We start from the raw sequence: 14,860 nt of genomic DNA, 5'->3' as shown, positions 1-14,860 counted from the left end.
GCTGCCCTGTTTGCGCTGTATTTTGTGGTGTTCAGATTTGGTTGGGACCTGGGTGTGCCCTGATGGTTTGGCCATGTGTGTGCTGCAGTAAGAGAAAGAGTTGAGGGTAAAGGAGCAGAGCCAGAAGAGGGAAGGCAGCTCTTCTGGGGTAAGCCCTGCATTGTGCTGGAGGAGAGCCAGAGCCAGCCAGCACAGGCAGAGCATAAGATGGGGCCAAAAGATTGCTGAGAGCGCAGATGGTTCTCTAGGCCTTGGCAAAGGGCTCCCCACCCACCTTCTATCCTATTCGTCATAGGGCAGATTGACTGGGATACCAGCCACTGCTAATGCTAGCCCATAGGGTAATTTTGTGCAAAGTAGGAAAATGCCCCCCTTCCTCAAGATGCTCTACTTTCATCTTTTGGAAGATTGTTGTAATATACTGATTTTGCTAGGGAAAGCTACTTGACTGCTGTCTTAATATATAAATCTACAATGTGAATGATGCCCCTTAGATGTGGTGGCATTGGGGTCTATGGGTCATGAACCATAGGTGGTGGCTCCACCGGGATCCCTGACTTCCCCTCCTGCTGGATGGCCCTCCTCCCTCCTGCTCTGTTGCTGTGGTAACCTCCCTCTTTCCCTCTGTACCTCCTGGCAAGGTCCCGAAACTGGCCAGAGGCCCTGCACTGGTACAACACTGCCCTGGAGATGACGGACTGTGATGAGGGTGGTGAATACGATGGGATGCAAGACGAGCCCCGGTACACACTGCTGGCCAGGGAGGCCGAGATGCTATTCACGGGAGGCTGCGGGCTGGAGAAGGACCCGCAGAGATCAGGTAAGGTCTGGCAGACCTGCCCCTGGGGTGGGACAGGACTGGACAGGGAGGGTCATGATTCCTGTCTCACTGGAAATTATGGCAAGATGCAAGGCTGAGTCTCTTTTTTCTGCACTGGTGGGGAGAAAGAATCATACTGGCCCTGTATTTTGCCAGGCTGGATACCCATATGGTGCTGGCTTAGGAAGAGGCTTTATGTAGCTGGTATGCAGAGGAACATTTTTATTTTAATGGTTATATATTAGGGATTTGGGGTTTTTTTCTTTTTTTTCAATTTTGAAAATTGAGTTGACATTTTCATAACAGAAAATTCACCATTTTAAAGTGTACAGTTCAGTGGTTTTTAGTATATTCAGGGTGTTGTGCCTCCATCACCACTATCTAATTCCAGAACATTTTCATCATGCCCAAAAGAAATCCAGTAACTCTTAGCAGTGAGTCCCTATTTCCCCCTCCCTCCATCCCTGGCAATCACTAACCTACTTTCTGTCTTTATGAATTTACCTATTCTGGACATTTCATATAAATGGAATCATACAATATGTGGCCCTTTGTGTCTGGCTTCTTTCATTTAGCATAATATTTTGGAGGTTCGTCCATGTTGTAGCATGTGTCAGTACTTGATTCCTTTTTATTGCTGAATAATATTCCATTGTACAGATATACCACATTTTATTTATCCATTCATCAGTTAATGTACACATTATATATATTTTTTTCTGTTATATAATAAACATACTGAACACCTGATTTCACAGGTATGGGATAAGGCTAAGTTTAAGTGTTTTTTTTTGAGATTGTATAAAAAAATTAAGCAAATAATAATGCAAATCTATAATCCCTTACTTGAAATTTCTAAATCCAAAAAGCTCTGAAGACCAAGTGTTTTTGTACGTTTTGCACAAATTCATTTCATGGCAAAACTTTTCCAGTCCTGACATGAGGCTGTTTATAATCTTTATTTCTTCTCTTTTCTTTCTTCCACTTTCATACATCCCCAATTAGTCCTACAAAAGTCCTCAGCCTGATTCTCATTGGCTCAAATGGAATCACCCACCCACCTCTAAACCAATCACTGTGCTCATTGAGATGGCTTACTCTGATTGGCTGTGCCTAAGTCTGGACCAATCCCGGAGGCCTGGTGGGGAATGGAAGTGTGCTTTGATTGGCCAGGCTTGAATCACATGCCTACCCAGCGCCCCACTCAGGTCACATGGAGGGAGAGGGGATAAGGAGTAGTTTGGCTCCTTAAGAAACTTCAGGATGTTGTTCCCAGGGACCAGAGCGGTGGCAGGGGACACTGGGCTGGCGAAAACAACAGGTGGTTCATTTCTTCATGCCCCACTTTGCTCTCTTTCAGGTGACTTGTACACCCAGGCAGCTGAGGCTGCGATGGAAGCCATGAAGGGCCGGCTGGCCAACCAGTACTATCAGAAGGCGGAAGAGGCCTGGGCCCAGATGGAGGAATAACTTGCTGGGAAAAGCACTGCTGGCCAGTCCCAAGCAAAAGGGCTAGGAGGGGTGAAAAGAAAGACTTATTTACTTATTTAGGGGTTTTTCTGGGGGGGAGGGGCAAGTATTTTTAATGTGTTATAAATCAGCTTTTGTATTTCATTTTTTGACTCTTGAAAATATCTTTGCTACCAGCAGAGACACTATAGCTGTCTGCTAGGGCAGCATGTTGGGGGAATGGGGATTGAAAAAGCAGCCTAATGAATCAACATATCGTTTTGAGGTTCTTTTTGTTTTGTTTTGTCATGAGATGTAAGAAAGTGCTTTTCTGCTCTGGAAGGAAAATATTAGGGCCTTGCTCACCAGCATTTTCAGGCTGGACTGAAATCTTATGCTCACAGGGCCTGCGTTTCCTGAGTTGGGATGGGGAATGTAGAGCTGCACATTAGCTTTCCATGGGTGTGTATTGTCATGACTTAATCCACATGCTTCTTCCTGAGAGTATTTGGAAGCATGCATGGCACTATTCTGTGGATGTGAGATTGTACAATACCCATGCCGCGTTCTGCCGTAGGGGAGGGCCTGCACACTGACTGTTTTCTAATGTTTTAATTTCCTTCCCAAAATGCAACTGATTTTCTGGAATACAGCCAAATTCTGTTTTTAAGCATGCTTTCTACAGTGGACTTTATAAAACAGGTGTGATTTTTGTATGCACACATTTACTACCTCTAACTCCTCCATCAGCTAGTGTGGAAGTGGGTGCGCCTCAAAACTTTTACATATAACAGGACAGTGGCTTGGAATGTTGGAGCCTTTCCTCCAAGCAGACACGTACTCTGCACCTCAGTGGCAGCATCCACAATGTGACTGAAGTACCCCTGACACAGTATTCCTCCACATTTTCTTAGCATCTGATGTTTTCATGTAGAATCTGCTCCCCAAACCCCATCCTTGGCATTTTCTGCTTGAAGCTAGGCTGATTTTCTTGTAATTTGCAGCAGGATGCTTTCAGCAGCAGCCCCTTGAGATTTGTCTAAGCTGTTTGAGAATGAGAGGGCAAGAACTATAAACACTCATTAATTCCAGTAGTTTCCCTAGGGCCAGGCTATGGCTATCTGTATTTAATGAGCTTTCTCTTTAAAAAGAATTCAGATTTAATATCAGTGTGATGATTTCAATTGGTGTTTCAAATAGCAAAGAAAACAGTCTGCTTTGATCAACCCCAAGTGCTAATGTAGCCTCTCTTTCTTTGTTTAAAAATCAAAACATAAAAAAAGCAGATCGTAACATACACACCATTCTTATCTGTTCATTAAAACAGATCCTTGAACACTTTACTGTTAAGTGCTGTGAAGTCATGAAACCTGTGCCAGCATTAGGTTCCAAAGTTCAGAGTGTGCCCTAAAGGAAAAATCAATTAGAGTCAAAATGACCCTTGAAAAATCCTTTAGACCACCTATAAGTGACAGTATCCGTCGTTTTTGTATACAGACTCATCACAGCCAGTTTCCTTTAGAAAGAAGTTGGAACTGATCACCCTTTTTTCATTTACACCAGATCAAGTGGTCGGCTTGCATTTTTGGTGCATATGTTAAACATAAGTTAGGAGCAACTTTATTGTGATTTATCTCTTCAAAGGACTCAAGCCTCACATAATTCATGCTTTTGTCATTAATTCAGCCAGCCTCTTCTCTCTCTCAGATTTTATTATGCAAATAATTTATGTTCCCTGACCACCTGTCTCATTTCTTAGTTATATGTCAATGCTTTTCTCTAACACAGAGGTGGCAACTTTTTTGTAAAGAACCAGATAGTAAATATTTTAGATTTTGCGAGCCATATGGTCTCTGTTGTAGCTATTCAGTCCTATTTGCCATTGTAGTGCAGAAGCATCACAAACAATACCTAAACAAATGAGCGTGACTGGTGTTCCATTAAAACTCTATTTACAAAAACAGCCTGCCTGGGCTGTAGTTTGCCGACCTCTGCTCTAATCCTTGACTGAGAGCTATTGTATTAAGCCCTGAGGGCAAGAGCTATGTCAGTTTTTCGACCTCCAGGGCTCAAATACACAGTGCCTTGGCACAGAGTAGGCGCTCAATAAATGTGTGAACAAATGGAGAGCCAGCCCTAGTCACTGCACTCACTCTTTGTGGCTCTGGTTCTTCCAGTTGATGATTCATTGTCTGGATTGGCTTGAACCATCACCCCTGCAATTCCACCCTCCCACCCCCCCACATAGCCTTAATGTCAGCAGGTGGTCCCCTTCTCCTGCAGGAGGCTGGGGTGACCTGGATGTATAGCTAAGCAGATGCTTCTTTAAGGGCCATTGAGAGTAAAATGATCTGCAAGATGTTGAGATCCTTCTGAACCAGCTGAAGAACTTATTCCACCTTCAAAACCTAGTTTTATGCCTTCTAAAGCTGGTTAGGGCGTCTTCTTTTTCCACAACTACTGGGCATGCAAAACAACAACAACAAAAAAGGCCCAGGACGTTCCAGCCTAAGTGGGAAGCCGTCAGAGACTATCTTCAAGTGCAGGAAGCAGCTGAAGGTCCGGGAGATAAGCAGAGTCAGGGATATAATCTGCTACCTTCAATGACAGATGGAGAAACCAAGGTTCTGAAAGGTAGACCTTTCACAGTGACACTGCCAGTTAGTGGCTAAACTGGAGCTCGGGTTTGAGAGCTGCTGTTATTTAGAGATCCTGGGAATAAAATTTAAAGTTCAACTGGAGTTTAATGTTCTTTTCAGTTTCACTATAGGTTAAAAAAAAACAACAAAACAGGCTTTATGGATAGAAGAAGAAAAAATAATCCCAAACCCCAGTGCTTCTGACTATCCCTCTTCCCTCCTCCTCACCTGAGGCATTGTGGGAATTTATCATCAAATGCAGCTTTGATGAACTAAGCCATGTAAACTACCCTTGTTGCTATTTTAGTGACTTATTTCCTTTTGTCCCAGCACATTCGTCTGCAGTACTGGACATGTTTTACAAATCAACAAATGTTTACACAAGTGTATGCAGCTTGTGTGGGGGAAAGGAGACAAATTATGCACATACTCTGCACGGATTTGTGCCTGTTATTCGTGTTTCTAAGTCTCTGAGGTAACCATTTAACCTAGACAAGGTGGACACAGGGTGGGACCCAGAGAAGTGGCTTGTGTCATAGATTTATTTTTACATATGTGTTAAGTTCCATTTTGTCTTTCCAAATAAAGTGATTTCTTTCTTTCCGGTCTCAAATTCAAATGTCTCCTGGTAACAAATGAGTGAAGAAATGTCGACGTAAATAATCCATGAGCAATCTATAAATCAAAATTGGGGTGAGTTTATTATGAGCCAACTTTTGAGGACCATAGCCTGGGGCCTTCCTTCCCTAAGAAAGGAAGGGCACCAAAGAAGTGGGGTGTACAGAGCGGTTATATATCATCAAAGAGCGTGTATCACATATGATTGCAATGTCCCTTTTACAATAGCCACAAGCTCGCCCTGCCAGATTGCCCTGATAGAATAGCTATTGATGGACGCAGTGGGGAGCAGGTCTGCTGTCTCAATGGGCGTGGCTGGTGTCAGGTTTGTTGTCTTGAGCTGGGTGGTCACAGGATGACTGCAGCAATCAAATCCTAGCCTAGGGAGAAATGCTTATCCTTAAGGAACTGCCAATGTGGGGGGAAGTTGCATCCTTATCTTAAGAGCATTTACTCTTCTCTTAGGGACATGGCAAAGCAGATACACAATGCAGGTGAGAGGCCCTGTTGGAAAAACAAACTCAGACTGAATTAGTTTTACCCCAAATGGCTTCCTCATATGCTAATATATCCTATTGCTTGCCATATATTTATCAGTAGTTTGCTGGAGCCGGAGGTGAATTGTGGGGCTCAGGCCACATCTGAAATAGGCAGCCAAGATTCAGCTCTGAGTGATTGTCACCATGAGGGGCGTCGGCCCAATGTTGCCCCATTTTCTGATTTTTCAAGAGCTGCTGAAAATTGGATTTTTTACTACAAGGTCTCCTGATTTCTAGCATTTCTAATAAATTGTAATTAAAAAAAAGCCTTCTACATTTGGCCCATATGTTTTCCATTTGCTTTAGATAAAGTATGTGAATCTCTCTCTTTTCTTGATTTTTCTCATCTATAAAACAGAAAGAATAATCTTTACCATTACAGAGTTGTCATCAGCTTCAAAGAAGATAATGCATGGTAAAGATGCTTTGTGATCCAAAGCTTGAGAAAATCTTGGTTACTGGTATGGTCATTTGGTTTTAAGCTAATGGCTTTTTAATTTTAAGAAATTTGAACATTAGCATGACTGTGCATGGTAGATTGAACATACACATTTAGGTCCATTTTCTCCTAAATCCCCACTAAAAGGACAGGAAAGAGATTTTCTTAACGGCATAAGCCCACGAGGATGAAGAGGAAGAGTTGTCAACAGCAACAAAATTTTGGATGCTGGAAAGCTGGTGGAGTGTAATTCAATTAGTGGACCCAAGAAGGATGGATCCTAAGTAAGCAGTGGAGAAATCTAAGAAACAACCCAATTTTCATCATCGAAGAACCCCCAAAAGGCTGAAGAATTGACACCAGGAACTCTGGAAGAGGGAATGAAATGGGGCTGAAAATGTAGGGTCGGTTGAAAGACTATGAAAGCATCAGACCACTAGACTTGCTCACCTCCCCTGTGTAGCCAGCCAGCTGCCTCTCCATCACCCTGCCAAAGCCTGGGACACCAGGCACAGTAGAAGAAGCTATTCTACTGAAAGGAGGGGTAAGTGCAAGTTTCCATATTGGATATAAAGTCTCCACTAGCCCCCGTTTTCCCCTGCGCTCCCAGGCACTGGCAGCTTGATTTTGACAGACAATTGGAGAAATCCCTAGAGAATCTGACCAACCCACGATAAAAGACTTATAGGTACTTCCCCTTAATGAAACAGGCTGGCTGGAGCACCTCACAGGAAAGGCCTCAGCCACCAAGCCCCACCCACACTCACAGAAATTCCCAGACAACTTATCAGAGCTCTGTTCTTAAACTTGAACAGCTGGCCAAAGACCTATATGTAAGGAAATCATTTCATATGAAAGATGGATTAAACCAACAGAAGAAAGCATCTTGGAGAAAACAGAAATAGCCAGGAGAAGAAACTTTAAATGACAAAAAACTATCAATATGCTTAGATAAAATACTGCATCCATGAAAATAGCAAGATTCAATTCTAAAAATTTACAAAACAAAAAGAGCTCTTGTAAATTGAATATACCCTTATAAAAATGAGTAACTTAATAGGTTGGAAAAGAAAAGTTGAGAAATCTCCCAGGAAGTGGAACAAAAAACATACAAGATGAAAAATAGGAGAGAAAATTCTAGGAGCTGGAGGAACAGACAAAGTCTGGACTGCACAACTGTTCCATAGTGGAATAGTTATAATTGTTACCATATTTGCTTTGTGGAGAAATTAGCTAAGAACAGCCTAAGACTATGTAAGTGTAGATTTTACGTGATCTTTCCTTGGCCTTTTAAAATTTGGGACCAGAATTCTAAGATCTTAATTTCATAGTCAAAATTTTCATACAGGCTTTTAATATAAATTGAACTTGCATGTAGATATAGATATCATTTTTACTCAATTATATTGATTAAAATATAAAGAAATGTAACTCAGTCCTACCAGTGTACAAATCATTTAGCAACAAGCAAATACTTTTACTGTAATACAATGAGGGTTCCAAAAAGGTTTGGTTTCTTTGCTTCTACTCTGACATACTTCTCAGTGTTTCAGATCACCCAAAGGAACCTATAAGTCTAGTAAGACTTTGTTTTTTTCCTTTTATGAGCCAGTTGAGGTATCCAGCTGTTTCTCTTCCTACATACTTGTATTTCTTATTTCATGCACAGTTTTAGTTTTCCCAATTATAAACTAAATTCCAAAGAATTAGAGCTCTTAATATTAAGTAGTATCTTGAGAAAAAAATATAATCGTCTTAATTAAAACAAAAGAAAATCATTTTTTAAAAAAGTCTAGGAGCCTAACTTAGGAGTTTGAGACAGAACAAAGTAGAGTGGAGAAAATCTTTTAAAAAATTCAAGAAAGTTTCTCAGAACTGAAGGATGTGTGTTTCTGGGACAACAGGGCCCATCAAGTACCCAGCACAATGGGTAAATTTAGACCTATGCCAAGCTTCATCTTCATGAAATTTCAGAACATTGAGGACAAGGAAAAGATCCTGGAAGCTTCCAAAGGGAAAGAACAAGTTTCACACAAAGGATCAGGAATCAGAATGACATGAGACATCTCAACAGTAACCTTGGAAGTGGGAAGATAATTCTAAATTCTGGAGAAAATGCTCTTTAACTAAAATGATATGCCCAAACTATAAATCAAGTATAAGTGCAGAATAAAGATATTTTCAGACATGTAAATTCTCAAAAATGTAACCTCCCATGAACTCTTTCTCCAAAAGATACTGGAGGATTTGGTCCATCAAAAGAGGACTGTTACGGAACTAAGTGGGCTCGCCTCCTGGTGAGTTAAATAAGACTACACTAGTGGAAGTTGTCTCACAAAGTAAAGTGTATTTGCAGCAAATATGAGGCCATGAGGAATCATTTCCAAAGTCATGGCGTCCCCGAACAAAGGAAAGCAGCAACTTTTATTTGGTTGGGGAATGAATATTCAAGAGGGAGAGGCGGGTATTCGCTTGCACAGGCTCAGTTGGAGAACATGCTTCCACATAATGAGGCCTAAGCTCCTCTTGGAGAGATCTTTGTATTAGAAATAAGGCAAAGGTAATGGGCGTAGCTCTTGTGGTGAGGCTTGGTCAGTTTCAGGATGGCTGGTGGTTATGTCTCCTTAACATACAAAAGGAAAAGAAACAACTTGGAAAAACAGTTAATTGCTTCAAACCCACCTTTGAGTTTCTCTAGGCACCTAGTTGGTGACAAGACCAGTGTCACGGGAACTAACAAAGAATGCACAGGGTCCAGTGGAAGCATGAGGCAAAGTCAGTCCCTCTGTGAAGGTGACCCCAACATGGCGGCTTTGCCAAAAATCTAGAGTTTACGGCCCAGATCGGGGCTGTGGGAGAAATGCCTTCAAGAAGCCAAAGTGATAGAATACCTCATGTGCCTGTGCAGCAAGGATGGACAATTTGAAGTTGAATTAGGGAAGAATTCATAGAAACTAGGTAAGAGAAAGGCAATTATTAACTATAAAGTAAACAATATTTTCCAGAAAAGGAAAAATAATAATAGTTGAGTATATAGCTAAGACCAAGCTTAGTGAAGAACATTTACTAATTATCGCTCAAATGAAATTGTAATATGATTTTATTAGGAGGGTTGCGGTGAGGGGAGTGTTTGTGATGGTTGAGGTGGGTGGTTAAGTCTTTTCTTAGTAGGAAGTTAATAGGGAATGCCTAAAACTGAAAGAAAAAAAAAAGCAGCAATATAAGCATGTTGTTTAGACATATGGAGATAAATACCAGAAGAATCAGCTAAAAGTTGAAAGTGGTTGCCCGGGTAGAAGGAGCAGGCATACGGCTAATTTTGATAACAAGCCTTGTAGAATTTATGTTATACACATGTACAACTTTGGTAAAATTATAAAATTAAAGTAAGAATTTAAAATGTTTACTAAGTTAAAAATACTAAATTAAATTTGCTAAGTTAAAAACTCACTATAGTAATTAATGTATTGAAACTGATGGTGCTCAGGGCAAGTTACCCCAGGAAACACCACTCTGGTATGTGGATTATTTCGAGCTGAAGACAATAAAGACTCAGAAAACTCAGGAAGAATATTTGAGTTTCCCCTCCCAAACTGCCTAGAGAATTTAAGGTGGGAGATCTATTTCAGGAAGGAGTTATTATCATGATGGCTGTAATGATAATGTGGAATAGATGTTACAATGGGAGGGGCACCAAGCCCCTTTTATCAAAAAACTCTGTCTCTCCCTGACCACATTATCTATAGATGACCCTGAAAAGAATTGTCTTCTTGCCCTCTGGAGTCCCAGACCATTACCCACCCCCAATACCTTCCTCGCTTTCAGCTACAATACTTAAGCAAGCAGCTTAGACAGAGGGAGGAGTTTCTCATTTCTGAGTTTCTCCCATGTATACATGTTATTAAACTTGGTATTATTTTCTCCTGCTAACCTGTCTTGTTGATTATTTGGCCAGCCATAAGAACCTTAAGGGAAAGGGCAGAGGGGGATTCTCCCTCTCTCCCCACAAACCCCTACTACTATATTTTATTGAATCTAAGACACCATTGATTTTAAGGTGCATCATTATTTTATGTATTAAAAAGACACTAAAAATAAACTACATGCCATTGATCATAAGATGCAGGTCAATTTTAGAGATATTAAAATGTGAAAAAAAATGTGTCTTAGAAACAATGATATATAGTGTATCAGTTGGGTTGGGTATATACAGTTATCTCCAACCCTACAACAAACCTCAGTATTATAGTGACCATATTACAGATGAGAAAGTGAGGCTTAAAGGGATCCCATAGCGAAAGCATTTACCAAGAATGTTTTCATTAATTAAGAAGGAAACTTGGAGGTTTGAAGATCAGATATCATCATAGTTCCAACATAAACAATGCCAACTGATAATGCTGCTGTGTTATTCCCATGACCTACCAGCACCTTCCTGGGACACCAGGAGAGGGTTTGCAAAGCTGAAATTTAAAGGTATTGATGGAAGGGTGCCACCAGTAGTGGAGTCTGTGGCTTAATTTGACTCAACACAGAAAATCTCACTCCAGTCTGTCAACTTGGATGGACCTTTGAGTTGTCAAGGTGTAGGATGACGGCACATCCCAGTTTTCCAGGGAGAGTCCTAGTTCACGCCCGTGTCCCAGTTCTCCTTCCAATGCAGCATTTGTTCCAAGAAAAAGTGCTCTGGTCGCCCTGCTAAGGGTGTGTGCTCTGGACACAACTAAAATGCATCTCTGCAAATACAAAGTTCTTTTTTGGGAGGCCTAGGTGATCACGTGGGTTCCTTGGTTGCACTAACAAATCAACGCAGGCTAACTTTAGCAAAGAAGCAATTTTTTTGGAAGGAAGCGGCTTACAGAATGGAGGGTAAAACTGAAAGAAGCAGGCCTCAGAAAGAGAGGTGCAGGGCAAGTGGGGAGATCTAGGAAGCAGAAGGTAATAGCCCGGAAGTTCACTTCACGCCCCGCTGTTGAGCTAAATCTTTTCTGGTGTCCAGATTCAGATTTCTAGGATAAATTCTCTGATTGGCCTAATTTGGGTCTTGTCCCCGCCCCCTTACCACTTTGATTGACAGTTCCTCCAAGACCACAGGGAGGAGTGTTTTCCCCAAGGAAAATCAATATTGGAACCAGAAAATGGGGGAAAGGATTCTGGGAAGGCAAAAACGACAGATTCCCATCCAGAGAGAGTATTGCCTTTGCAGAGGAAGAGGAAGAGGGCCCTGAAGATTAGAGGGAAGTGTTAAAACTTTCGTGATGGTTTTGTTGCAAGCGTATATCAAAATTTTATTACAGTCTTGCTGCAAGTATAAACCCTCTGAGAGGTTAATTCAAAGATCCATACTTGGTAGGGATATTTTCAAAAAATATATCTTTTACATAGAGTAAATTGCACAATCTTAAATGTACAGCTTGATGAATTTTCGAACATTTGCAGCACCCCAGAAAGCTCCCTCAGGCCCCTTCCCAGACAATACACCCTCACTCACCCCACCCCACACAAGGATGACCACTCTTCTGACCTCTGTCCTAATAGGGACATTTTATAGGACAACAGAAGGATTAAATAAAAAAGAAAAGTAAAGAATGTTCAGTTAAAATTCACTAGGTTCTTGACTGACAAATGACAGTCAACTGGGAGGGAAGAAAACTAGTTTCCCAGTACAAATCTCAATGTTATTAGATTTCATAAGAATGCTTAAGCATTTTATCAGGAATGTTAATTTCTTTCCAGAAGGAGGTTCATGTGGAAAGGTTTGGTCTTGGACCAGGTTTGGGATAATTTTCCTATTGCAGGGGCAAGGGAGTGAAGAATGGTGGGGATCCAGGACTGAGCCTCCATGCCCACCCTCACTGCCCACAGCTGAGGGCTTATGATATAGAGACAGACACCCTTCACCTGACAGCCCCTAGATTGGGGGTGGGGGACAAGTGGGCAGTTTTGATCTGTGGTGCTTGCCCACCATAGTGCAGGTCGGGGTGGGGGTGGTGTACAGAGAAGTAGACACACCAAGGGATAATCAGGGTTTCAGCCTTTCCCTCCCTCCCCCGAGCTAAAGCTGTGGGTCCAAGAGTTCTGATGCAACATTCTGCTTCTCCTACTTACTAGTTTCATAGCTTCATATCTGATTGTCATATATCATAAGACAACTGTGGAATGGGGCTGCAAGACTGCAAGACACTCCCAAAAGGAGGCCCTAGGCTCTGCCTTCCAGAATCAGCCTGAATCCTTGCGGGCTCCCTGTTAAGTATCCCCTTCAGTATGTACTAGTAGGGACAGACCTGAATTGCTCCAGAATGTTCTGGCAGAAATATCACTAGCTTCATTTGAGCCCTTACCATGCAAGGGGTGTTTATTGGTTACAGTTGACACCTCCCAGGTAGCACTAGCTTTAGCAGAAAAGGGGAATTTATTACAATGATAAAGGGATGTCTCTAAGAATGTGAGTCCCACTGGACCCTGGGAACGGTCTTGAGCTGGCAGCCAGAAAACCATTAGGATTTCTCTGTGACTCTGCTCGTCTCATTCGATCCTTCTTTCTTTTTCCATGCACTGGCTTTCTCTACTTCTCCAATCCATCTCACAGAGTATGGCCACCCCAAATCCCCCTTTCTCTCTAGATCCAGTCAGTATCAGAGACTAATTCCAACAACCTGAAACACAACTAATTCCAACACTTAAAACAGTCAAATTAACAACTCAGAAAGTCACCACGTCTCAGTTCAGATTCTCAAAAGAGAATCTGATTGATCTGACCTGAGTCCTATGTCTACCACAGAGCCCACTGGCCATGGTGTGGGGCAGGAATGCACAGCACAAAGGTGGCTGCCGGGGACCCATTCTCTGGGCTGGTCAAGCAATTCCTAGAAAAGTGGGATTAGGCAGATTCCAGCAATTTTTCTTCACCATGGGGATACTTCCTTTTGGAAAATACTGCACACAACTCACAAACAAATACACTCCCTCCTGGTACTAAAACCCCATGACTAGATCAATGTTTCTATTGATCTCAAGAACTGTTCCTCATTTAGTTTTGAATCCCCTTCAATGCTTGGTCTGTGTCCTCAATAGATGGCTGCTTCTGTATTTTTAAAAATTTCCTTTAAAAGCAACAAACTCTCCTAGTTCAATGAAATCTTTTCATATTGATACTTTTGTTAAAGGTAAATGGAGGAAAACTTGGTTCAAGAGGAATTGAAGAGAAGGAAAAATATGGAATGCCCAAATGTTAGGGTGTGTCAACTGGATATTAACCAGAAACTTGAATATAACAATTTAACTTAATATAAAGAACTTAAATGTACATATTCATAGCATGGAATAAATTAGATCTATATGTGTCATAATAACCTCAAAAGGAGTAGAAAGGCAAGTTGCAGAATGATATTGATACGATGGAGTAATGTTTATATAAGTGAAAAATATATTGAAGACACACACACAAATTCATGTATAGATGTGAAAGTATAAGAGATGGATTGGAAGGATACACATCAAATGCATGATAACAGTTATAGCCAGGGAGGATGTTTGGGAAGGGGGATTTATTTTCATTTGTAATGGTTTAATTATTTTTAAATGGATTTTTAAAAGGACAACATATTCATACCATTACCTGTGTAACTTTTAACAAAACGTATATACGTTAAGAAAAGGATTTGAAGTGAAATGACACAATATTAGGTGGTGGGAATATGGATGATTATTTTTTCTTTGTTTTTCAGTATTTTTAAATATCCATATACGTCAACATGGATAGATATTTAAAATATATAGTCGGGTAAAAAATAGCCAATTGCAGATCAATACTAAGCATGATAATATTTATGTAAAAATCCACACCAATAAAAACAAAACCTCTATTTTCTATGGATGCATATACCCATGCCAATATATCCATATAAATTCACAGCAAAAGATCCAGAAGGATGTATACCAAGCTGATAATAATGGTTACTTCTACTGAGGGAACTTAGGATGGGGGTCAAAGGTAGAAGAGCATTTGTGCCTTGTCTGCAAAGTTTTAATATTTTGCAAAATTTCACGTATTATTTGTGTAACTAAAAATTAAAACATAGTTTTTCAGAAAAACTGCCGAGACCAGCTCCCCTGGTTTGTCCTTGGGATCCCCTGGTGCGGGTTACTTCCAGAATCCATCATTTCTGGGAAGATACATAACCCCCAGTAGAGTGGGTTAACCTGAGGTCTCCGAGGTAAACACCCGACTCAGAATACAGATTCAACTGCTCTTCGCTTTAAAACCTATTTGGAACAAGCCTGGGTCTAAATATTGGAGCAAACATTTTAAAAAAAATACATGGCATGTTCTAAATAGTTCTATCAAGATCAAATA

General features: G+C 41.0%; 1 protein-coding gene across 3 annotated transcripts in view; it reads left to right on the top strand.

The window, feature by feature from the left end:
- EEF2K (eukaryotic elongation factor 2 kinase) overlaps nt 1–5,509 on the top strand; it is a 61,656-nt gene extending 56,147 nt beyond the window's left edge. For all 3 annotated transcript variants that reach the window (XM_087417078.1, XM_087417077.1, XM_087417076.1), the window contains 2 exons: nt 642–820; nt 2,181–5,509. In XM_087417078.1, coding sequence (XP_087273204.1) covers nt 642–820; nt 2,181–2,290 — 289 coding nt within the window. In that variant the 3' untranslated portion in view covers nt 2,291–5,509. The remainder of the gene's footprint in view (nt 1–641; nt 821–2,180) is intronic.
- The last annotated feature ends 9,351 nt before the right edge of the window (nt 5,510–14,860 follow it).

This window comes from Ceratotherium simum, chromosome 26 (genome assembly GCF_057802395.1).
Source record: "Ceratotherium simum simum isolate JZ-2026a chromosome 26, ASM5780239v1, whole genome shotgun sequence".
NCBI lineage: Eukaryota > Metazoa > Chordata > Mammalia > Perissodactyla > Rhinocerotidae > Ceratotherium > Ceratotherium simum.
The sequence above is the reverse complement of the archived record's forward strand: the minus strand, read 5'-3'. Positions and strand labels throughout refer to the sequence as shown.